The 27,215-nt window shown below is 40.3% G+C and overlaps 1 protein-coding gene across 1 annotated transcript; it reads right to left on the reverse strand.

Moving 5' to 3' along the window:
- Positions 1 to 1,595: 1,595 nt before the first annotated feature.
- Positions 1,596 to 2,754, reverse strand: ier3 (immediate early response 3). Its single transcript, XM_078249836.1, has one exon. It carries the CDS (start codon positions 2,667 to 2,669, stop codon positions 2,112 to 2,114), a length of 558 nt encoding a protein of 185 aa, XP_078105962.1. The 5' UTR covers positions 2,670 to 2,754; the 3' UTR covers positions 1,596 to 2,111.
- Positions 2,755 to 27,215: the final 24,461 nt, after the last annotated feature.

Raw genomic sequence — 27,215 nt, forward strand, 5'->3', positions numbered from 1 at the left:
ACTGTCATACCTATCACAGTCCCTTTACAAGTTTACGTGTGTGATGCTTGATGATGCTTACATGGTAACTACCAATATCAACATCAACAGGTCCTCCCCAGAAGCCCCCGGGGCGACGGTTGACCTCAGTCAGCTGCATGGTGACACAGCATCAACGAGTGATGATGAATAATATCCGTCTGTATATGCAGGTGATATGAGTTACTATGCATTATTCATTAGAATAACAGAGCAGTTGCATATACAGAGGCTTAGTCCTTGACGCAGCGGCCGTGGGTTTGATTCCGACCTGCGGCCTTTTGCTGCATGTCATTCCCCCTCTCTCTCCCCTTTCATGTCTAAAGCTTTCCTAAATAATAAAGGTCTAAAAATGGCACAAACAAAAAATCTTTAAAAAAAAAAAGACTAACATAGTCTGCAGAGACACTTGAGCTGTTAGTCATCAGTGGATGAAGCTGTGCTGTAACCTGAAGCTGCAGCAGCTCCACACTGGCAGATTTGTGACTCAGCATCTATCATATTTAGATATTACAAGATGAAAGTGGAATAAATGAAAGTGAGTCTGTAGAAATCTCTCCGGACTGATACTGAAACCCATATCCATCCTTCCCCATCTACAATATCTGTGTTTAAGCATCGTTTTAGATGCAGTTACAGTACTATTTATTTATTCTAATGTGCTCCTCTAACATACTCCATTCCTCTGTCTTTACACCCAATGTTAGAACCTGGAAGTTTATTTGATGGGAAAATGAAGGCAGTCTTCTCTTTTTTAAGGGTATGTTTGTTTAGAATTTGAGTTCTTTTTCATCTCTTTCTGTGTCGATCCCCGTTATCAGCTCATGTTTTCTGAATCATTGTTTGCTCAGTGTTTCTGCATCTGGTTTGACATCAAAAAGATTTTCTGCTGAGTGTTTGCAAAGCTCAGTTATAAGCCACCTACAATAAGAAACATGTATCTACATGAAGTGTAAGGACTAGTTTAATATTTCAATTGTCAACAAAGTCTGATTGATTTGTAATGCTGAAATAGTCATTAGATAGTTGCATGCAGTATGGACGCCATTGTAAAGCTACTCAAGATGGGCTTCTCTTATTGGTCAATCCATGGTTGATCACAAAAACTGTAATAAGGATTCACTGTGCCACAAGTATGTTTAACATTAAGAGATGATTTATAAAATCATGCCAACAATTATTATTTTGATAGCTTAGTATTCTGTATATGATGACCTGTATATGCTTTATATCATTTGTCATAATCTGTATATGACTTCTGGAATAAAGTGAAGTTAAAAAAAAAAGGTATATGTAAAGACTTTAGGCCGTCCTATACGTTTTTGTAGGCCCAGTTAAATATGCAACTTAATTTTACACATATATGTAGTGGGGGGGTCCTTGCTCCATCTCACTCTCAGTTAAGGGGTCCTTGGTTTAAAAAACGTTGAAGACCCCTGATCTAGTGCACTCTGCAGAAACATCCAATATTATGATGTCTATATTAATGAAAATACCCATACATACATACATACATACATACATACACACAGTCAACGCATTCAGTGCACTTCAGTGAAGAGGCAGGAAACAGGAACTTCTTTTAGATCTTTTTTTTTATTTAAATTATTAATGAATAAATAGCAAATAGAATAAATAACTAAATAAGACATTTAGACAACAGACAGAGTAGTGTCTCTTTCAGCTCGTTAGCCAACAGTATTGACAGTTTTCAAAGACTTATTCAAAGACCTATTTAAACTGGTAAAACATCCAAATGCAGTACAGTTCCAGTATGTGTGTAATCACACACATAAATACGTTCAAGTGTTCTTTAGTTCAAGTTTCAGTTTTGTGTAAGTGTTCACAGTTACTTCTTTCTTTATTTCAAGTGTCTGTTATTCCAGACTGTGTCCTCCTCCACTCTCAGAAAAGGAGGACTGCTAGCCGGGGAGAAGCCGGCTCATGGAGCTATCTGCCCGGCTGCACCGCCCGGGGCGCACCGCTGTTCTCCAGCAGCTGCTGAGGATCAACTCCAGCTAGGTTCATTTTCTATCCCAGAAGCACACACACTCTGGCAGGTTACAGGTAACCTAAATGAGTCCAGGGAGGCTTTAGTTGTCGCTGCCCAGTCGGTGGTAGACCAGCAGGGCCACTACGTAGCTCTTCTCGGCGCTCTGCTCGAACCGGCTGCTCTCTGTCTCCGGTCCGGGAGTGGGGCTAGGGTTCGGGATGATCTGTTCAGTGACTGAGCGGCTGTCGTCACAGCCGGCCGGCGTGGTACTGAGGTCACTTAGCGCCTGCTCCTCCGCGGACTGGAAGGAGAAACTCTGGTAGTCGTTGACCGAGCTGTCTGCGCTGCCCAGCGGCGTCTCGGCGCAGGGCTCCTCGGTGTAGATCTGCCACAACACCACCAGACACAGGATGATCAGCCAGCGCTTGGCTTGGTTCTTCTCCGGTGGTGGAAGGTGCATGCGGACTTTAGCAGGGTACATGACCCGGGTGCAGCGCTTCTTCGGCCGGATTGGCACGTAGGAGCGCACGGCGGTGGCCTGAGCCGGTACCCGCTCGAAGGTGAAGACCTCCGGCTCTGTGCTGCGGGTTGCCATCCCGGAGAAGCCGAAGCTCTCCCGCTGGACTGTCATAGTTATGCTGCTGGATCGTGAGTACATTTTTCTCTGAGTTTTGTTGTTTTCGCTTGTGTTTCTGTCTCGGAGCTCTCAGAAAGTCGGATATGACTGACACAGCGCAGAACTCGCACTTAAATATCTTCAAGTTCAGGTTGTGTTTTTTTTTTTTTTTTAGATACGCCCATACACAGCTGGCCACTCCCTGTCGGGAGCCAACGCACCTTAGGCTATTGCTCAAAATAGGAAAATAAACGAAATATTTGCATAATTTGTGGCGGCTGTATCCGGAGCTGAATCATCAGGGTTTGGTAAAATAATCACTGTGTGAACACGTCGAATAAAGGAAGTGATTTAAATCTTGTATATTAAATAAGCAGGCTAAGCATATCATGTATCATCAGTGTTGGAAGAAGTATTTTGATCCTTTACTTCAGTAATAGTAGCCTACTAACACTAGACTGAAAATATTCATTTACAGGTAAAAGTCCTGCATTAAAAAAAATGCAAGGTAGGCCCACTTAAAGTAATAATATATGTATTGTGCAGTAAAGTGTTCCCTGCCAGTGTTTTCCTATCATATCTGATGTTTCTGGGTTAATATTTCTGCTGCATTAATGTCTATGTTGCATTTTATTGCTGTAGACGTTTAACTTTGTGCACATTTTAATTACTTTATATGCTGTTTGGTAGTTTAATCTACAGCAATGCATCATCTTCTATAAGATCATCATATGTTTGTAGCGTCGCTGTCCTGTGAGAACCACGTATCTCTAAATAGTTTGAAAACTTTTCATGGTGTCAGAAAAACAGCCCTGTTTTCAGCTTTGTGACGATGCATTGTCCAGCTGATCCAAGAGGCTTTTAAAGACTTCATTTAGCTTAGGAAGTAGGAGAATTTTCTCAACCCATAAAGGAACACTTCACCCTTCAGACATTCAACATCAACACATCTGGAGATACATTGTTTACACTGGACAGGAAGGGGATGGAAAACTGTCATCTGAGAAGTAACTAAAGCTGTCAGACAAATGTAGTGGAGTAGAATATTTATTTCTGAGCCTTTAAACATGTTGTTTTACGGTGTAGCATACATGGTTGTACCGATATCAACTTGACATGATATTCACATGATATTTAGAAGTCACTCATAGGAGCCGTGAGGTTTCAGTTGACTGTAAACACAGAACAACGTGTACGTTACTCAGATTGAAACTTCCCTCAAATGATCTGCAGGGTGTTTTTACTGGGTACAGTTCAGATTCATCACTGAGCATGGAGTGAAATGTGAACAAGAAGAATCAAAGCATGAATAACCTCTGAATAACTGTTCTATTGCATGTTGACCTGCATGACCTGGATATTGGGTGTGTCGTATAGATGATGAAAAAAATTTATTTAAAAATGCACTTTGAACAGTGTAATGTGGGAATTTTACGTTGAATCTTTCCTCCTACAGCTTGACTGACACATTCACTCAAGTACACATTTGAGGTACTTGTACTTTACCTGAGTCTTTTCTTTTCGTGCCACTTTCTACTTCTACTCCGCTACATTTCAGAGAGAAATATTGTACTTTTTACTCCACTACATTCATCTGACAGCTTTAGTTACTAGTTACTTTACAAGTTAAGATTTTTGCACACAAAACACATGTAATTTATAAAATACTATGTTTTATTATAAATTAAACTACCCAACAATATAACTGCTGAAATGATTAGACCATTAACTGTTTGGATCATTTCCAGTTTCTAAAATGGGAGGATTTTTCTGCATTGAGTACTTTTACTATTAATACTTAAGGTACATCTTCCTGATGATACTTACATATTTTTACTTAAGTAACTTTTTCTTGTAACAGAGTATTTTTACAGTGTGGTATTTGTACTTTTACTCAAGCAAAGGGTCTGAATACTTCTCACACCACAGATTCCATGCCAGAGAGTGAAATCAGAGTCTGGGTTAGAGTTGGGTATCGAACCGGTGCTTTTAAAACAATTCCGATTCCTAAACCGATTCTTGGAAAACTGAAAAATGACATCAAAGATGTAATATGTTTACTAGCGATCACGTGCAGTGGATGGTTAATATGCTTTTACGCCCGTTTTGGTGAGCCCAGAGGGAAAATATGGCATTTTAAAAGTAGCCTACATTTACAGTAGCTAGCTAAAGGTAGACTACAGAGAAAATGTGATATTTTTACCTCCGTTTCGGAGCGACAAGAGGGAAAATATTTCAGTCAACACATCAAGTGGAACTGAAATGAGGAACCGAAATTTGCATTCTAATCTGGTCCGATTTCTACCGGTTTGTTGAGGCTTTGAATTTAATCTAAAAATATCTTTTTATTGCCTAAAAGAGTTACGCTGATGGGATTTTTGGTGATTTTCAAAATTTTTGTCACCCTGATCTGTGCGGTCACTCTGAATGGTGAAATCACAGGATGTCACGGTTGTGAAACTCCACAATCAAAGCGGAAGACACTATCTGTTCATGCACAAGCTGAGTGTCACACAGAGTAGCTGTTTATACTAATAATAGAGTGCTGCAGGAATGTCCTAAAACCCAGGAATGAGTTAGCAGCAACTGTGCATTTCTGGTTCTTTCTTGTCGGGTTTGGTTCCAACCTGCGGCGCTTTAATGCATGTCATTCCCCCTCTCTCACCCCTATCATGTCGAAGTTGTCCTGTCAAAAATAAAGGCCTAAAATGCCACACAACAAAACGTTTGCCAAATAAGTGGCTTAAAGCTTTAGTGCGAAACTTTTTGATATTATTGAATGTCCGTTACATTCAAGCCATTGCCAAATGAGTTGCTACAAACAAACAAAAAGTCATTGCCTGAAAATGTTGCAGAATCACTGAGAACCAACACACATTCAAGGCTTAAGCCTGTTTATGTCAAATTATTGGCATCCAGTTAAAGGAAAGTGTTATGAAAAATACAAAAATGAATGATACATGTTACTTGCTCAGGTCATGTATGGTAATGTCATCAAATATGGTGAAGTTTGGATAAAATATGAAAAGATATTATAACTAAAGAGGAAGAAATGCACGAAAAAACACTGGAAATGAAGAGAGGAGAGACTTAATGAACTTAGCAGGAATACAACTAATTGAGGCTATAGTGTGTAGTTTCTGTCTCCCCCATGAGGAATTCTCAAGTAATGACAACAAAACTGTCAGCCACATGATACAAGCCTTCCCGGGATCGTGCACACGCCCCCACCCCTCCTCCACGCAGTTGCTAGTAGCCAAGGAGGACACGGAGGATTAAAAAAACATGATGGACTCTTCAGAAGAGGTCATTATCTTCACTGGAGCTTCTACGTGGGAATGTCACCGGACGCCCCAATCTTCTGAACATAGTCATACTGAGAAATACAGAGAGGAGCTGATAGTCTTAATTAGCTTTGTAGCAACTCATTTGGCAATGGCTTGAATGTAATGGACGTTCATTAACATCAAAAAGTTACACACTAAAGCTTTAAATATAATTTTTCAACCAAAACGTCGTCCTCATGTACAGTCATGAACTTAATTAAACTAGGTCAAGTCAAAATGCCCACATCCACTGCAAACAATTAAACCTTCCTCATTCTTCAGTTCCTTACAGTTGTTCTCTTAACATGTTATCTAATTTCTAAAGAACATGAGGAAACTCAAATAATCAAAGAGATTATCTCAGCCTGTAGTTCCCTGGAATCTTTGCAGACTCTGCATCAGCTTGCCTGTTGAGTTTCACCTCTTCACATAACTGCCAGATTATGTTACAACACATCTGATCCTATCATGTCCTTCAAGGAAAAGAACCCTAATTTATTTAGGTCAACTTTATGCTCAGTTTCTATTCCTGTCATTTCTCAAACCATAATATCTCCAAGGTACAAGGTTTTTTCAGTCATTCTCTCCGTATACGATATTCAGCATAAAGGGAAACAAATTAACAGTGAAACCTGCATTAATCAATATTTTGAGATCATTAATGTTGGGGTAATAAAGGCCTCAGTTTGTTTCAAACATAGTACTTGTCAGATCATCTGACAGTGTCCGAAACCCCCTTTCTGGCTTCAAAATCAGCTGAGCTGTGTCCAACAGCTTTCCAGTGCCGACAGTCCAACAATCACGCTAACGTCACACAAGGACCGATTCCTTGTGTGACGTTAGCGTGATTGTTGGACTGGTGTGGGGAGTTGTAAAAGTGGTCTTTTTCATTTTTCACACACAGATACCTCCGTCGCTTTCTGGGTGAACACCATAAAAACCTTTGAGGAGAGTCTCAGGGAAAGGGTGCGCTGTAATATCCATTTGTATAATCCATTGTGTCTCACTTTCAGTGTGCAGACCAGTCAAGTTCTTCCACACTAAACTGAGAAAACCATTTCTTTATGGAGTTGGCTCTGTGCACAGAGACATTGTCATGCCAAAATGGCACCATTAAAGTATGCTGAATTAGCTACTAGCAGTTTGTAGTGGGATGTACAGACAACTTTCTCAGGTTTTGCAGTTATAAAAAGAGTCTTTTGATCTGATTTCATCAGATTGTATTTTATTTCTAAGCAGATTTTCAGGCAAATTGCAGAAGTTGGACATACATTTGGCCCTTACCTTAAACTGTATTGTGACACATTAATGTGTTACAACCAGAATAGACAGGATTCATTTTGAATAATTTCTGATATGACCATAGTCACTGCTGAGAGTCCTGTTAGCTGATTCACTGAAAACACTTCTGACTTTGATGGCAGTCCCTTCTTCCACCCACTCACTCAGTACAGTTTGACACATTACTAGTTTCTCTGTATCTGTATGCTTTTACGTGACATGACAATGCTCTGCTCATACTAAAGAAAACAGCTGTTTTTCACATGAATTACATGATAAATGATGACAATGAAAACAATGGGTGATAAATGAATCACAAGCTGCTGCTGGGTATTTCCTCTTTCATAAAATATTTTCTCCCGCTCGGTTTAGCCAGCAGAGTTCGTGCAGCCTGAGCAGCACTTATATTAAAGGGATAGTTTGGATTTGTTGAAGTGTGGTTGTATGAGGTACCTTTCCATAGTCAGTGTATTAGCTACAGTGGATGGCTTTCGGCACGCTCCCAGTTTGGAGAAGCCGACAGGAGTACTGACACAGAAGCTAAGCAATGTCCTGCTGTGGACGGGACAGCAACTACGTTTAGTAATATTTATAGAAATATAAAAAAAAACTCAATATCAGTTGAAGTGGACGCTATAGTTAGTAATAATTATTAATATTATTAAGTATTAATATTTTCCACGCTTTACCTTGCTGTCAGACAGCCCTTTACAAAAGGGAGCTGTTTGATGACGTGCTCTGTGCTTAAGTGTTACTCTCATGTTTTCTGTCATGTTTAGTCCCCACAATACCTCCTGCATGCTTTAAATACCAGATACATATTTCTGTTCCTTTTGTTTCACTGTGAGCGAAAGAATCATGATCATGATCATCATCATTTGAAGCTACGGCAGGACGAGGATACCATCAGCATGACATCTCACACACACACACACACACACACACACACACACACACACACACACACACACACACACACACACACTCACACACACACACCCTGCAATGGGAACCTTGACTGATTTCTTTTTAATCTAAAACATGTACATTGTAAACTGCATGAATATTATAATGGATCCTTTAAAGCAACACCAAAGATTATTTTGTACCTTAAAATAATGTTTCCAAAATCGTTTCAGTGGTTCATCAACTCGTAGCAGGGTGAACAGCACTTCTGCATTCGCTTTGTGGACGTCTATCGGCTATAACTGCACTATGCAAGTTTGCCAGATCGGGTAGCGGATTTGTAGTTTGAATGAGAATGGTAATGGACAATTGTGCTTCCAACCTGTAGGGAGACCGAAGAGGAAAAGTGCTTTGGTGTTGCTTTAAAGTGTATTTTTCAACTTCATTTTGGATCGATGTGTCCTGTTTGCAGACTTTCTTTTCCCGGCTTTCTTATTTGCCCTGTTTACACCTAGTTTTAAAATGCATTTTGGGTGATTCGAACACAAGTGGACAGCCGAGAGACATTGCAGTTCACACTTGTGTCTATCATGCGTCTCCAGCTGCCACTTGTGTTCAGATTTTGATTCTGTTTACGTTACTCCCACTAGCTGAAGAAAAGTGTAGAAAAGTGTACATTACAGGGTTCGAAGATCCTCCTAATATTACAATGTGGTATGAAAAATGTATGTCCATCTTGCCATTGGAGAGACTATCACATGTACTAAGAAATACACAATTAATGTTTTTGTAAGGGAATGGTCCCCATTAGAATTATACCTAAAAGAAGAATGGTCTAGAGTAATATGTATAGGGGTAGGAATTTGAATTTGAAAAGTGACTGAATAAGCACATGAAATATTTAATTTTGCACTGCAACTGCTAGTTTTATTTTACTTTACTCTTTTATTTTTATTTTTTTATTTTTATTTCTTTATGTGACTGTCTGTTTATGTCTTGTATCACTTGTGGTTCCTTGTATTGTCTCACAATAAAATAAAAAAGAGAAAAAGAAACTGTAGAAATCATTTTAGTCTCCAGCTCAGGTTCTCTGGTCTGAAAACTTTTTCCCACTCTGGCAGTAAACTGAACTGAGACTCCTTTTCATAGTAAAACATCATCTGTCTGTCTGTAAAAGCTCTTGCATGTTATTTCAATCTTCCTTTTGTGCACGTGTTCCATTAACAGACAGCGAAGTGACTTCAATCCTCCATCTGCCGTCTGGTATTCAAAACTACCACACGGTTCACACTCTGATGCAACTGTGTCGGCTCTTTTCCACTTTTACTGTAAAAGATGAAAAGACTGCCAACAGAGTGAGCTGAGTCATGGTTTAAATGCTGAGCACGCAGTTTGTTTAATGCATTCACTTTCTCTCCTGAGGTTTTTTTTCCTTTTTACTGTAACTGTTTCTGACCTTACAGACCACCAAGAACTCGTTGGCGGTTTACTGTCCACTCGGCCCTCAGGTCGTTATAGCGACCATGTGGATGTGTGTCACTGATCAAAGACACTTTTTGATTGGCAATGCCAGCTCGGCGTTGGCTTGTTGCCATGTGAATGGGGCCTACGTGCAGAACAGGGCAGTGTCTGGCAGCCGATGGCCGGCTACAGAGGGCGGACATGGGGGGTTACACGACCACACGACCCCCCCTCCCCATTTACTGCTGCTCTGCCTACACAGACATCCCTCCCAAAAAGAGGTCATTTGTTTTTTTTTCTGGATGATTTGTTCCTGACGTTCATAATGGCTGTCTTCATTCTTTTGTTTTATTTGCAATGAATGTATTTTGTTGTTGTTTGTTGACCTTTTCTGAACTGATGGGAGGACAGAGAGTACAGATTGTAAAAACATCTGACAAAAATGCTTTTGGACGGTATAAATAAACTTAACACAACTATTGACTTTCACTGAAAGTTTCGTATCTCTTTGTGTAATTCATTTGGATTGTATTCATGCTAAAACACAAATCACAAAGCAATGAAAGGAATTCATTCTTATTAGATTGAGAAAACCTCTGTTATGTAGAATTAGTGATGATCGAGAGACTGCTAATTCTACATAAACTTTCTTAAATAAATTATCAAAATCGTTGCATTATATACTGTTTATATTCTGTATCATGTTGTTCCAACTTCATGTATAGATATGATGTAGAAAGCTATACAGTCCTCTTTTGGAATGAATAAATGAATGAAGAAATGTATTTCAGACATATCAAAAATAAACCAAACAAAACATCAAAGAAATGTACAAATAAGTTAAATAAGCAAAACATTCAATAAACAATAAGAAACCAAGAACCAACATAGACATGTCGGAACAGGAGTAGGAAGAAGTATACACTTATATAATCCTACCCCTTTTCCATAGCTCAGTAATTAATTGTTATTATTATTGTATACATTATTATATACTTGTATATATACATATTATATACAATTTGGTGTTTTAAATGTACAATCCATATACAGATATACAGTATCGACATTTATACATACACGCACATATACATACATATACATTTACATACATACATACATAACAATTAATTTAAGTTGCCATTTGGGCTTTTAATGAAACAATGAAAAGCATATAATGACACAGCCATCACATTTATGTGCAAGGTTGCAGAAAAAAAAGCATGTATCAAAGAACCTGTATACTGAGGCCAAAGCACGCTGGCTTTTAGTTTCAATGGAGCTCTCACAAACTTGATAGAAACTTTTGAAACAAAACCTATATTAACGCTATAGTGCAAGTAATGACAACAACACTGTCGGCGCGTCCACATGATACGAGCCTGGACGACACAATCTTCTGAACATAGTCATTCTGAGAAATACAGAGAGAGTTGGGTGGAGCTGATAGTCTTCATTATCTTTGTAGCAACTCATTTGGCAACGGCTTGAATGCAACGGACATTTATTAATATCAAAAACATTAACATGTTAAATCTGGCATCTCGCCTTCTCATTGGCTCCAGAGCAGATAGTGTTCTCCGTTTCTTTTTTGTAATTTTCCATCTTGTGTGGGGGAGGCAGGGAGACCTCCTGACCAATCCCAGCTGTGTTTGGTTTGAGGAGAGCCAGGAGAGAAGTGTTTTCATAGAGAGCCTGCTGGACCGTCCAGAAGCATGCTGCTTTTCACAACTCATGCGGCCTCAGCAACCTAAACAGACCACTTCCTGTCTCTGAGTAACTCCTGACTGACGCTCGACGTCAGCAGCGCCAGGCCCGATCTCCACGGCTTTCCCCACATAGGAAAACACACACGGGAGATTTTAAGTCATGCTGCTGTGTCACTGGTTTGTTTTCTCTCTCTTCCTGTAAACCCCCAGACTCAAACCGACAGCCGGAAAATCCCAGAGGCCGCTGAGTTCAAGGTAGTTTGACCGATTGAACGTCGGCTCTGACAAAAAGATTTGTGTCGTGAAAGTAAAACACATTTTCAAATGTTGATGTAGGTGCTTCTTTCATAAACACATTACTCAGGATGTGAGGCCCTAAAAAAGGGAAGAGTGACTTGCATTTTTTGAAACCTTAGGCTCTGAATTTCAAGTATCGAGAAAGATATATGCATTTCCACATTAAAATGTCCAATAAAAGCTAGACCTATGTTCTATATGTTTTTGAATTGTGGACTTACATTATCCTAAATGTTTTCAATAATGTCATAAATTGACTTTTTATCCAGATTTAAGCCACATTTTTATGATACACTTATACTGTAGATCTTAGTGGGTTTTTTTAACTCTATATTTTAACAGGGATGAAGGAACTTGGTAATCGGACATCTGGATCTTAAGTTATCAGAGAAACAAGCTGAACAAACTTCAGCAGCAGAAACACAGATTTTTAACGCGGATCTGCTTTATATATTTTATGTGTGTGATAGTCTGTGGAACAGGTCAGAGTGTTTCGGGGAAAGACACATTCAAACCAGGAAACAAAACACAAAGAGGAAAAACTTATTTACTTACTGGAATACAACTGGAGACCATTACAATATTTATAAAACTATTTGTGACTGTAAACATCATGTGGCTTTGCAGCCTGTTAAGCTACGATACGATACACTTTATTGTCCCCGTGTGGGAATTCATTTTTGGGCACAATGATGCTGCATACATTACAAACAGTCAATAGTGATCTACAATCAGATTAAAAGATACCAGTCAATAAATAGAAAACTGTCGATCAATAAATATAGCAGATGCAATGGTAGCAGGTATTAAAGTTGTTCAGTAGCATTGTTGACAGCTATGATGCTTCAAGTCTTCAGCCTCAGAATTAAAGAGGCCTTATTGAAACCCCCCCGCCCCCACCCAAAAAACAAAAACAACAAGAGAATTGATCTTATAAGACTAGAAAATGTTTAATAGCACTTTTGTTTCCTGTGTGAAAGACGTTTAACCACAAATCACTTTTGGAGAGACAAGAAGATTCACTTTCAGAAAGGTTCCATAAACTGGAGCCAAATGAAGCTTCCAGCCAATCATTGTTCATTCAAAGCTGAAATATAACCCAATCAGCCCAGAGAGGCGCTAACTGCTGTTGTTGTTGGCTCAGGTGGATAGAGGAAACCAGCTAGTGCTGATTGACAGCTGGCAGTTTGCAACAAAAGCAGGGTTAAACTGTTGGATTATCTTCAATCAGGTCGCAAATGTTTTTGTCTTTTGTCTTGCGTTAGTGTCTTACAGTGATTCATAGTTTAACTTTCTATATCAAAAAAGAGTGTTTTTGCAATTTTTAGCTTCTATACAGTACTTACTGCAAACCTCTGTAGCTGCAAAGTTTTAGGTAAAAGAACCTCGTATCTGGACATGTGTCTACATGAGGCACTTCTTCCTGGTTCAGGCCTTTTCGTTCCAATGAAGAAAATATAATGAAGGACATTATGTTTTAGATCAGGGGTCTTCAACGTTTTTTAAACCAAGGACCCTTTAACTGAGAGTGAGATGGAGCAGGGACCCCCCACTACATATATGTATAGGTGGTATGTAGTATGTAGGGCGGCCTAAAGTCTTTACATATACCTTTTTCTTTTTTTTATCTTCACTTTATTCCAGAAGTCATATACAGATTATAACAAATCATATAAAGCATATACAGGTCATCATATACATACCTTTTTTTGCACAGAATACTAAGCTATCAAAATAATAATTGTTGGCATGATTTTATAAATCATCTCTTAATGTTAAACATACATGTGGCACAGTGAATCCTTATTAACTGTATCTGTGGATGGCTATCTTAGTGACTACCAACCAAGGCCAGTAAGCCTATTATCAGTGGGGATTTATATTTGCTAATAATATGTTGGATTCATGTTAAGACATTTTAATTTTTGAAAAAACTTTCAAAAATGAACAATAATTTGGAGGCCCCCCTGCAGTGACTCTGAGGACCCCCTAGGGGTCCCGGACCCCCTGTTGAAGATCTCTGTTTTAGACAATAGTCTTCTTCCAACTTCTTGCCAACAGCGTGTCTCTTTCCTTTTTCAACATGACAATGTCCCCCAGCTTCATAAAGAAGTGGTTTTTCCCAGTTTGGTGTGGAAGAACTTGACCTCAACCCCATCCAACACCTTTGTGATGAACTGCAACACCGACTGTGAGTTGTGTAAACTATCACAATGGCAATCTGCACTGATGCAGTTTATTGACTTCCCAGGCTTTTCAAATGCAGGCCTTCATGTCAATAATCTGTGCAGATCTGATGTTCAGTAGTCATGTTTCCTTCTCATTGTCAAGCGAATTTTAATCTAACTTTTAAAATGTTGCATAAAAGAAAGAAAAAAAGGAAATGTGAATTAGAAGTGTTTCCATCAAGAGTGAATATGCTACACTACGCAAAGCGTAGTTTCGTCACAAGTTGACTTTACGCATGGTTGTACCGAAGAATTTCTAATAAGGGAAGAAGTTCCACTCTCTCGTTACTTCCGGCTTCTGAACTGGTTGCAGTTCCATTCTTGATCCGTATAGGGGGCGCTCACAGGCGAGTGCAGAATGAATGGGACTCTATGGAGCTATACCCCTCAAAAACTACTTTTCTCAGGATATCATTTTTTGTCTAGTAATTTGAATGTTGCATTCGAAAATATGCTAAGAAAATACACACTGCTGGGTGTTAGATGTTTTTAAAGTGGCTTTTTTTGTTCTAAAAAGCCTTTTAAAATGTCAATGACGTCATACACATATACGGCCAGAGATACTGCTTTACGGCAAGCTCTGAGTCACTTCCTTTGTTCTCTCGAGGCATCGACAACACAGCTGACAGGTTAGGCTCTACCTGTTAATACAACACAGCTGACAGGTTAGCCTCTCCCTGTTAATACAACACAGCTGACAGGTTAGCCTCTCCCTGTTAATACAACACAGCTGACAGGTTAGCCTCTCCCTGTTAATACAACACAGCTGACAGGTTAGCCTCACCTGTTAATACACGTGCTAGAAAGAGGTCTGCTAATGTTTTAAAGACCACGCCGAAATATTCACTCTGACATTCTGGTTCTGCTTTGGATGCCGTCAAGTGGGATCTCTGATTGTAATCAGTCCTTCACTGACCAATCAGCATTAATTAGCAGAATGCTAGCGTGTTATGGGCAACAATGACTCAACCTGTAAGAAATCAAAAGGACACAAGTACTCGTTCATTCAACTTTTGACCTATAATCCATGTTGAACTTGCAAAAACTACAATCAAATCTGAGATTTGTCAATGACAATCATGCGAAAGAGACTAATTTAGCCGTCTAGCTCCATAGAGTCCCATTCATTTTGCACTTGCCTGCGATCACCCCCAGTGGAACTCTGGTGGAACTGCAACCAAATTTGGTACAATGGGGCTGAATAGGGAGTGAAACGGATCTCCGTAGACTGGCTCTGGTTGTACATTGCAAACCAGCTTGCAAAATCAAAGAGTTTAGAAGCTATGTTCTTTGGCTAAATGGAGAGAGGTAGAATTGTACAAGTTGGCCACCTGTGCAGAATACAGGGTTGTGGCAGAGACATTTGGTGTCAGCAAGACAACCGTTCACCGCTGTATATACGTGGTGTGCAGGGCCATACAATTAAAGTTGTTGAACCAATTCGTCAATTTACCCAACGTGGTTGAGGCACAGGCAATGGCGCACCACAACTCCACTACGCACCTTGTGCCTGGATGGGACCCATTTCCTGATCCTTCCCCAGTCCGACGGATACCGGGGCGATAATCATGTGAGTTACATGTTTGCTACGTCACAACCTATTCGTCAAAGCTGTTTCCATCTCCCATTTTGCGCATTAACTCTTTTTCGAAAAAGGCAAAAACCACCTCAACGTTTTTGCGAATATGAGGACGTTTTTTTCGATTTTTACCATTTCCATCAACATTTTCTAATGCGATACTTCAAAATGCGCATAAAAATACGTTGATGGAAAGATGACTATTGTGAGTAACTTTCAGGAGTCCAGCAGTAGTGTAAACAGTGCCAGCTAGATCTTTCTCTAACTTTAACCACAGCTTAACCGTGCTTCTTCAACAGGCATTCCAACATGTCAAACATTTATGGCCACATTAACACATGTGTGGCTCTGCTCATGTTAGTGCATGGGAGTTTAAAAAACTGAGATAGTCTACACAACATCTGATGAACATGAACACACATTGCGCAAAATCAATATATCTTTGTCATTGCAGACACAGGAGGCAGCGGAAGAGGTGGAAGGGGTTAAATGTGCCAAAAGTAGGTCAAGTTGTGGGAGATAGAACGAGTGCCAAATTCTTTATACGGAGACAATGTGGAACAGGTAAGGTGACTTTCATGCCTGTGAGGCTCCAGTGTTTGTGGAGACGCTGTGGAAATAAATCATGAGAGCAGTGGCATTGAACATTTTTAAAGATTTTGCGGAAGCGTTCGATATCAACATTCTGTCTGCAGAAGAGGGTTGAACTGGAGTTTGATTAAGAGTCACACCGAGATACACATTTTGTGTTAACCTCGAGCACAATGGCGATGCACATTCTTCCAAACATTCCTGCACAGCGATAAAAAAGAAACAGCTTCAGTTTTTTCTTCAGCTGCAAACACAGGAACATGAAAACTTGACTCTGAAGTATTATAGAACAGGTAAATTATATCAGAGTACATTTACTCAAGTACTGTACTTCAGTACAATTTAAGTACACGCACTTAATGTACAGTACTTTCTACTCCACTACATTTATTTAACTACTATAGTTACTTTGACTTTACAAAAACATACGATCAATTTATGAAATATGACGCATTGTTATAGATTAAAGGCCCTCACAGGTCAGGTATGTTGTTAATTAGACCTCCTCAGGTTGGATTTGTGCAGAGCTCTGCTGGGATTTACATGAACTAATAATAGTACTTATAGTAGGGCTGTCCTGAATACCATTTATTGGGCTCCGAAACTTCAGTGGGTTACACACTCAGGCTATTTGTTGACGCCCACAAACGTCCCGACTGACTAAAATAAAAAATAAAAGAGAAAATGCAGACAGAGGGCAAGGAGAGTCTCTGCAAAAACAGACACCACCCCACACTTCTAGTGGGTCACCAGTGATGGTTGAGTGGGATTACTTTTGTACATTAGTTCATACAGTACATTGTTTTTTTTTAAGGAAAGCACTGCATATCATACCTTTAATGATAGTTATTATAAAGTATTGTGTATTCCGAAAAAGATTATGACATATAACATAAAATTAGCTTTTCTTGTTGTCTCAAAAGAGAGACATTTGAAGAGTTTGCTCTAAAACAATGCTCTGAAATTGTCATTGAGATTGTCCGTGGGAACCACACTTACTCACAGCTGTACACACCTGCTGAGTTTCTGTCCTAATTGTTCTATCAATTCTTTTCTTTCAACACATGCACACGCACACACAAACACACACACACAAACACACACACACACACACACACACACACATACACACACACACATTTGTGCTCATTAAACTGTCATCCTGCTCTAAGGTGACGTTACGTCTTCGTCTCTTTATTTTTCTTCCCCGACCAGTTCAATCTTTAGTCACCTCTGGAGTCACTCTGACACAGTGACACAATCCATCACAGCAATTTAACCCTCAAACATGTCTGTGTGTCTGTGTGTTTGTCCATATGTGGCTCTCTTCTCTAAAGGTCATCACCCCACGCTGGTGGTTTACAGTGAGGATTATCAGCCCTCATGATGACATCAGATGATGTCACAGATGATGATCACAAGATCTACAAATAAACTCTCAAAGGTGTCGGATTAAATAGGACTTATGTTTGTCTGCATCACAATCCTACAAACAAACCATCAAGTTAAAATGAGATAAGATAGGACTTTATTTATCCTAAGGGCAACAAATTCTCCCTTCCAACTCGTCACGTACGGATGGCTTGGTCAGGAGCCTTTTGGCATCCTTATTCAACGTGCAGGGTATGTTTCTGTTTAGGCAACAAAACGACTTGTTCAGGTTTGACAAAAGATTGAAAAAGTTTGGGGTTAAAATAACGTTTGTTACGTATCTGACGTACGTGACGTTAATTACAGTTTTTGCCGATTGCTTACAACACTGAAATCAAAAGTATTACACAATTATCAAAACCTTACACTCAAGGAGCAGATCATTGGCCCAGATGTGCACCACTATAAGCACAATGTCAGCCTCACACTTTTTACAGAACAATACACACAGTGATTTGCAAAACACTAAACACACTTGTATACATTAGACACAGAAGTATATCATGATGTCACTTCCTTGCAAAGCACTGTCAAATGACCACACCTGTGAGCCAATCTGTGAAATACAGCCATCAGGTGCGTTAACACATTGATTGCTTAATTGTAGACACACCAATCAGGTTTAAGCACTATAAAAATGCAAGAGGTAAGTTCACCTGACTTCAACCAAAATGAAAGGAGTCAGAAGAAGAGGGAGGGTGAAAGGGGAAATCCACAGAGGAGGAGAAGGAGGTAGAGGAAGAGGTACCCCTGATTCAGGCCATGGAGGACGCCTGTGAACAGGTTGACTTGCAGCTGTGCAAGGATGGATTCGACATTCAAGACGGTCCTTCCAACGTTGTCTTGCCAATGAGGATAACGCCTGTGATGTTGATGAAATTCTCTGGCCAGATCCAGCTAGGCGAAGAGATAATGTTTTTTTACTGTAATTATAACCTGTACTGGATACAGTATTTTATGTTTGTTAGTTGTTTGCTGAGCTAACAGTGTTATGCAGACTACTGTAGTAGCTGTATGAAAACTGGGACATGTTTTGTTGTGATTCTCCATGTTGACATGTTGACTGATTTGAGTATATGGAGTGAAATAAATTATATTTTCCTCAGTCTGCAGCATTGGTCTTGTGTGGTGTTTGGTGAACTTATTGTATATTTGTACTTTCTCTGTGTATTTCATTTACAGTACTCTAATCACTGAGATGTAGAATTGCTACAAGTGTTTGAGGTTAGCAACAGCAGTGTGTATCTGGTTCAAACAGAATTAAGTCAAATGAAACGTGTGTGTTTCATATGGTAACAAAATATGTTTTTTATAAATTAGTGTATATTTTTTTGCAAGAGTGTTTCATTTTGCAAAGGGTCTGAGGTGTTCTGCTAATTGGGTGTGTGGTTGTGCTAATCGTGTGTAGTGTTTTGAAAAACCGGTCCCTGCTTTCAGTATAGTGCTTAAAAAAACTGTAAGTAGGTAGTAGGTAAATAAAAAAAAGTGGACTTTTCTTTTCACATGGGATACAAACAGCAGTTCCGTGTTTTTTTTTAACCATCCCTCCCTACGCAGACTATGCAGAGTTATGGGAGATGCAGACCATTTTACTTTAAACTACGTTTATTTATTCATACTATGTCATTTCACAGCACCGTGGTCGAGCAGTTGCTCCAAGTGTTAAATATTGCCGAGGATGGGTTTCCATTGGAGGTTTCAAAGCCAATTTGACACAGCGGCCAAACGGTGGAATTACAACTTCCATGTCCGTTACGTGATGCCATGGGGCCCAGAAAAACGTTTTCTCATAGACTTACCATAGACATGTCTGTAAATCAGTGGATACATTTTTTGCAGTGGTGTAGTCCAGTTTTTTTGTAATGAGTATACTGTAATTTTTCCCTCTCAGCTTCATACTCGCCCGTGTCCCAGAGCAACAACCCCATACATTTTTTGTAACGTTACTATATGTAGCATCAGCCTCATCTGGCTCATTTTCTGTAGTTTCTGTAACGTTGACGTTTGCTGCCGTGTCAATCGAAGCAGCAGTAGCTTCACGTGCTGGCTTAGGAAAACACTGAAAGAGTTTAAATTTGCTTTCGTTATGTAAGTCCTTTAGTGTTTCACATTAGTTACTTTCAAATTTGCGCAGAGAATAACCGCCAAGCAACTGTGTTGTTGTTCCTTGGCGACTCGCAACACAGACGGGGTGAATTTATGAATAAAAGTGTGAAAGTTCTGTCACAAAACAATTGTCGTTAATTATCCTCCCGCTTTTGTAAAGTGGGTATACGGAAATCCTTGAGCTTTCCTAGTGGGTATATGGTGTGTACCTACGTATCACGTAGACTACACCACTGATTTTTTTGGAGCGCCACAACCCCCGCAAAATGACTCGTTTCACTTTGAGAATTTGATCCATATCGTCCGATAACAATTGGAAAGACTAGAAGAGCCACATGATTAAATCATTTAATTCCCATTCAAGTTAGTGGAGCGCTAAACCGGACGTAGCCAGCTCGGCCAACAGAAGTGTCCAGTACGCCTGCTCTATGGGCCCCATAGTGCGGAAGCAGCACCGATCATTCGGGTAAGTTTATACCCGGCAGTTGAAGCTTTTTGGCTTCATGTGCTACTGAGCAACTCTCATAGGAATAAACGGGGCTCTGCCTCCAATGCTGTATCCAGTTCTTATTATACATCCATGCATTGGAGTTAGTTGAAAGCCTGGTGCATCTCATACAGACACTGAAGGCCTTTGGCATTTGATTCATTGTTAATATATAAAAAAAAATGTAATGAAGAAGATTTCTAGAGGTTTCTGTTGCTAAATGGGGTTTGCATTGTTGAAGAAGACAGCTATAAGTTCACAGTAAATGCAGTGATTAAACAAGCTCAAAACAATCAATCAACATTTATTTTCACTTATGCATTCCTCCACTACAGCCAGGTAATCACTCCCACAGCTGTTCTGCTTTGAAGGATCCTGTTGAAAATCTCACGCACAATGCATGCTGGTTCACGTGGGCAGAATGGGACAGCCACATTTAGCTACAAAAGTTTCCTTTTAGAGTCTTTTAGAGTCTTCAGCAGCTAGGGCTCTTCATGCTCATCGTCACACTGTCTTCGTCTGCAGTGACGTAATGTTTGTGTTCAATCTAATGAACCACACCGTGAGCTCAGATACACCACAAAAAAAAATATTACAAATCCACATTGACATCATTTTGCCTGGAGGACGATTGTATGAATCTGTCTTCTATCTGATCTTCTGTCCATCCAACTTTTTATGTGTGATTTCACAGTCACATTTTGTTTAACTCCCATCTTGTGATAATTATATTTTGAGTTTCCTGTTTCATGTTGCTGGCCTCTAACTTGTTGTTGGTTTTGCTAAATTTGGACGCTCTTAAAAAAAGAGATCTTTCATCTCAATGAGGCTTTCCTGGGTAAAAACAAAAAGAAAAGAAATTGATATAATGATCATCCAAAAAATGTCTTTGAGTGAACACATCCTATTTTTCTTCTGATACTTCAGGTTTTAACTCCACTTAATATCTGAGTGTTTTAAAATAAGATTTCATTTTGATAACCTAACATTCCTGAATTTCTTTAGAATATATCATCTTACATTCATACTCATTATGAATTATCTTCTATTTCTATTATGATATATTGTATTTATTAAAAAAGTATATTTAAAAAAAATATGATACATGATCCGATGATTCATGTAAAAACTATCCTATATTATATTGTAAATACACAAGTTTTATATGACCCTTAGTAAGTCGCTATACTACCTTGATAAGGTGTCTGAGTTACAGTCAGCAAATAAATTTGGTTATTGACTTTATTTTATTCTTCCACCTGTTATACGACTAAACATGGAATACACAGTATATTAAAGCATGAACACTTTATCTTCCCAGTGTTGCACACAGGTTCACATACCGAGGCGTATCCAGACAGATTTACTTTCTAACACAGTGATACCAGCCAGTATATTTGACAGTCTCACATAGTGAGTGTTTGTTTTTTCAAGCCTGCCTGGGCTGAACAAGGGATTGCCTCGTCTCTCACTGAGTCACTGGCTCATTTGAAATACCCTTATGTTCAAAGTAAACACGCCTCCACACATACACACACATACGCACGCACGCACACGCACACACGCACACACACACACACACCCACGCACGCGCGCACACACACACACACACACACACTCAGAGGCGGTGCTATCGGGTTTGGGAGCAGACAGCAGGTTGAACCAGTTCATTGTCTGATTATATAGAGTTTGTACTGCACACCAGTGGTGGAAGAAGTAGTCACATCCTTTATCTAAATAAAAGAAGTAATACCACAGTGAAAAGAATACTCCATTACAAGTAAAAGTCCTGCATTAAAAAAATGAGTAAAAGTAAATAAGTATTATCAGCAAAACATACTTAAGTTTCTAAAAACTTATCACAATATTTCTCTCTGAAGTGTAGGAGCGTAGATGTATAAAGTAGGATGGAAATACTCAAATACAGGTACCTCAACATTGTATTTAAAGGTTTAATATGTAATTTTTCCACATTAAATTGTCTAAAAATGGCTAGACCTATTGTATATTTAGTTGAGTTGTGTACTTACATTATCCCAAATGTTTCCAACAATGTTCAAACGCAGAGAAATCTGTCATTTCATTAAGGGTAAAGGTCCGTTACATTTGGTCCCCTTTGTGCATGTGTCAGTGTTGTGGCTGTCTGCCAGAAGCTGTCATAAATTGATCCAGTATCCAGTTTTAAGCCACATTTTTATGATACCCTTTTTAGATCTTGGTGGTTTTGAGCTCTATATTTTAAACGGATGAAGGATTTTAGTCATAGGACGTCTGGATCGTAAGTTATCAGAGAAACAAGCTGAGCAAACGTTAACGGTAGGTCATTTCACAAATCCTTCGCTGACGAGCAGAACAGCGCTGGAGAAACACTGTTTTTTTTTGGGTTTTTTTTAAGATTATTTTTATGGGCATTTCTGCCTTTAATGATAGGACAGCTCAGACATGAAAGGGGAGAGAGAGGAGGAAGACATGCAGGAAACCGTCACAAGTCAGACTCGAGCCCTGGACCTTCTGCATCGAGGAATAAACCTCAATATATGTGTGCCTGCTCTATCAACTGAGCTAACCAGCCACAGAAACTCAGATTTTTAACATGAAACTGGTTTTCAGTGTTTTGCCGGTTTTAATTAGTGGGTCCTTTTGTAAAGGAGAGGAGGAGACCTCTGCGGATAATTTTGTTCCTGGTAAAAAAAACTCCTGAACAATGAACACTGAAGGAATCCTAACTGGGAGAAGCTGAGTGTAATGTTATTGTTTTAATTGAGAGACCCCTAGTGGCAAATTACATATTGTACATTTAAGGACAGTACTTGCAAATGTACTATGCCCCACTGCTGCACACACACACTCAAACACACAGAAACACACTAAACTACTTATTTAATGGATTTTTTTACAATTTACAAGGAATACATGAGCCTATATCATTTACATCCTGAAAGTTTTCAGTTGCAGTTTTGAACAGTTTCTTTTGGTGGCTAATACATTTAATGTTCAGTCCTTTACAAAGAGAGAGCACATCGTCGTCAGCGAATCAGCTAAACAGTCCCCTCCGGGGAGAAACTTCACTCAGATATCAGCATTGCCTCGTGTCCTAAATCAGCATCATTACAAGCACCCAGCTGCACAGACAGACAGTCAAAGGTCAGAGGTCACCTCCAAAACAAACATATTTATACAACCGCATGTCGTAACTGGAACTGCCTGTCCCCAAAACTGGGCGATCGCCTTAGTCTGCAACCTCTTCTATTTTGTTTCTCTCCCTCAGTTTCTTTGGGGAAACAAGATGGCTTGAGTGAAAATGCTTTGCTCCTCCATCATGCCACCACACACTCCAGCTGAGTCTCTGAAGCTCCACCCACCACCTGGACCCTCCAGGGCTCCTCCCCCGTCCATCCCTGCACTGTGCCCAGGCTCCCCTCACCCTCCTGGGGCTGAGACGCTGCCATGTCTGGACACTGCCACTGGAGTTCTGAAAGTTCACAAAAAAGTGTTTCTTCAAACTGAACTTTGGATGGAAAAAGAACAGATACAACAGTCAATATCTATAACTACAATTAGTCGGCAGATGTCAACATTCCCAGATGTGTAGATAGGAAGTTAAAAGACAAAATTAGGGAGTCGGACCCCTTCTTTGTTGCTGTAACGGTTAAAATAAAGCAAATGTGCGTAGTTTCTGTCGCCCCCATGAGGAATTCTGTAATGACAACAACATTGTCATCCACGTGACACACGCCTTTGGTGATCACTCACCACTCCCACCCCTCCTTCACACAGTTGCTAACACAGAGGATTAAAAAAAAAAAAAAAAATTACAAACTCTTCAGAAGAGGTAATAATCTTGTAATGTTTATGTCCTCTTTGTTCCAATCACTTTTGTGGAGCTGATTAGCTTTGTATCAAATCATGTGGCAATGGCTTGATTGTAACAAACGTTTATTGCTATAAAATATATTTGCGCACTATAGCTCTAAAATAACAAAATAAGCAATGTATCAAAGTTTGCAAACCAACCTGTGATGGTTAGAGTCTCCTCAGTGTAGATCTGCAGGAAGACGAGGGCAGAAAAGAGCAGCAGCCAGCGACGGGCCTGGTCTGGCGCCTCCCTCAGCGGGGGCCTCCTGCTCCAAGAGTGCGGGTACAGGACCCGGCGGGGACGACGACCCCGGGGAGGAGAGGGATGCAGGGAGGAGGAAGAACAGGAACAAGAGGAGGAGATGAAGGGGCTGGTTGCTTCCAAAGGCCTCAGGGCCACAGGGAGCAGTCTGCAGGAGGAGGAAGGCATGGTCGATGTTTGATGATCTTCTTAAGAGTTTTCCGTTTTCTCCAGATTGTTATCAGAGTGTCTTTATCACAAGCTGCCTCTGCATGTCTTTCCCAGGCTTTTAAATTTGTCTCGCACTCTGCATCACTTTCTTTTTTTTTTTCGTGTTCTCTCTTTCGTGCTCTGAAAGTCTCTCTTCATCACCAATCTAGTTCTAAATTCAGCACACAGACTCTTTAAATATGTGCAGAGTAGGTGTTGTCAGCTTGCCTGTGGCCAGGTAAACCCCGCCCACCTTTGGAATTTTTTGTTATTGTGAGTTAAAAAAATATTTTTAGATGCACGCAAACTCTTCTGTCTGCATCCAATTTCACAGCTGCAAGGAAATCCCTGCTGCAGCTGCATGGCTGACTCGAGTCGAGGACTTCAGCCTCTGAGTGGATCATTGCACGTCATCATTTCACTTACAATAAAATGAAATGAAATCTGGCTGAAGCTGCGGTACTGCAGTGCAAGAACATTGAACAAATGAGTTAAGAGTCCATGATGAACATGTGCAGAAGAAAGATAAAAAGTCAAAGTGTTGATTACAGATTTAACTGTGTGCAAACTAACAGCAGCAAAAATAGGCAAATTTACTAGAGAAACCTGGAGAAGAGCATGAAAGAAAAAGGAAAAACAATTGACTCCACAACCCCTCCAAATTACATGTTGAACATCTTCACTTATGCCAACAGGTGATGTGATTTAGTGTTAAAAATGTAAAAACAAAGTGTCAGAAAATGTCAAAATATAAGAAGGTAAAAAGTGTTATCTTATTGTACACAAAGACCAAAACATCTCCTCCTCTCCTTTCCTCTCCTCTCCTCTCCTCTCCTCTCCTCTCCTCTCCTCTCCTCACCTCTCCTCTCCTCTCCTCACCTCTCCATCTCTCCCTTCTCTCCTCTCCATCTCTCCCTTCTCTTCTCCTCTCCATCTCTCCCTTCTCCTCTCCTCTCCTCGCCTCTCCTCTCCTTTCCTCTCCTCTCCTCGCCTCTCCTCTCCTCTCCTCTCCTCTCCTCGCCTCTCCTCACCTCTCCTCACCTCTCCTCTCCTCTCCATCTCTCCCTTCTCCTCTCCTCTCCATCTCTCCCTTCTCTTCTCCTCTCCATCTCTCCCTTCTCCTCTCCTCTCCTCTCCTCTCCTCTCCTTTCCTCTCCTCTCCTCGCCTCTCCTCTCCTCTCCTCTCCTCTCCATCTCTCTCCTCTCATCTCCATCTCTCTCTTCTCCTCTCCTCTCCTCTCCTCCCCTCTCCTCTCCTCTCCTCTCCATCTCTCCCTTCTCCTCTCCTCTCCTCTTCTCTCCTTGCGTGTAGACTTTAGTTTTGTTTTTCTTTGTCTCTCCTCAGGCTTTGACCACAAAAACTCTCACTGAAACTTCTGGAATGTCTTGCAGTTGCCTTAATCGTCCGCTTGCTTTTCTCTCTGCACGCACACACCACCGCATGCAATACAATGTATATCATTATTGCAGTGTGGGATGTAGCGCTGCGTGCAACAGTAAGTCGTGACACACCGGTTCAATAAACTGTATATTCACTCACACAAATACCACCTACACACATATGCTGGATGGCAACACATAAACACAACTGCATCACACACAATAAGTCAACACACACAGACTCTCTGCAGCATGCTGAACTTTCATGTTCACTGGTTTCATTTCTGTTCCTCCCCAGTTTAATAGTTTGCTGTTGGTTTGCAGTGATTTGATTTTGACTTGCATTTTGACTAGATGAAAGGATTACCAAAGTTATTACAATTCATCCTGAGGGGAACATGAACGTCTGAAACACATTTCATCACAATGAAAGAAGACAAACTGAAACCTAGACTTTACATTTACTACCCACTAATAACTTCAATGCTAATTTTGTCTCTGCTCCGATCACTAACAGCTGTCTGCTCTGAATGCATCCAACGTCACTCTCTCTCTCTCTTGCTCAACCACACACTACCTACACGCTACGCACTGAGCTATTCCCTGCTCTTATAACATGACGATTGCCTGCCAGAACTTCCTGTAATTGGTCCGAAAGTCCTAACCATCCAAAAACTGTGTTCATGTTGAAAACGACCAGAATGATCGGACCATGGTTCAATTTGACCCGGATCGAGACCACGTCTTTTGGTCGGTCTAGGTTCAGGGTCCAGGTTTGGTCCAGGGGAGGTTTTAAGCCCGTTATTTTGGTTTGGATCATACTGTGAGGTCCAAAAGTCCGGACCAAACGAGGTCGGTGTAAAAGCACCCTAACACGTGTCTGGAGGAGGACTTTAACTAACCCTAAGGGCGATTTCACACCTGTAGTTTGCTTGCTGTCGTCCAAATCAGTCAATGAGTTTGTAAACTTGGAGTGTTTCCTCTTGGTTCAGCTTCGTTTTACACAAAGAAAAATCCAAGCATTGCTACAAAACATGCAGGAAACTACAGGAGCCGTTTAGCTCAAACTTGCGGAGTACACTGTACACAGTTGGATTGGATTGAGGGCGGATCACGTTCTCACCACAAACAATCCACACTGAAGCGTACCAGAGTTTGTTTGACCGTTGGTCTAGTTCCGTTTGTTTTGGTCTGCACTCGAGTGTGATTGCTGTGTTTACATCTGCCCAAACAAACTGAACCAAGGGGCTGAACGCTTCAGGGTTCAATTTAGTCTTCTTCTTCTTCTTTTAGGCATCGCCAGACCTTCCTCCACAGCGCTTTAAACCTTTAAACCGATCACAATCATCTTGGGCGGCGCTAAGCTCCACACGGAGCCACGGTGCCTCTGCAAAATAGCCTCGGAAAGGAACTCGTTTTGGTGGAACATGTCTACGTTCAAAAGTTGTTTTAGTCGCGCAACAGAAAACTCAGATTGGACAGATAGATCTAGCTAGCTGT

The sequence above is a fragment of the Sander vitreus genome, chromosome 5 (genome assembly GCF_031162955.1).
Source record: "Sander vitreus isolate 19-12246 chromosome 5, sanVit1, whole genome shotgun sequence".
NCBI lineage: Eukaryota > Metazoa > Chordata > Actinopteri > Perciformes > Percidae > Sander > Sander vitreus.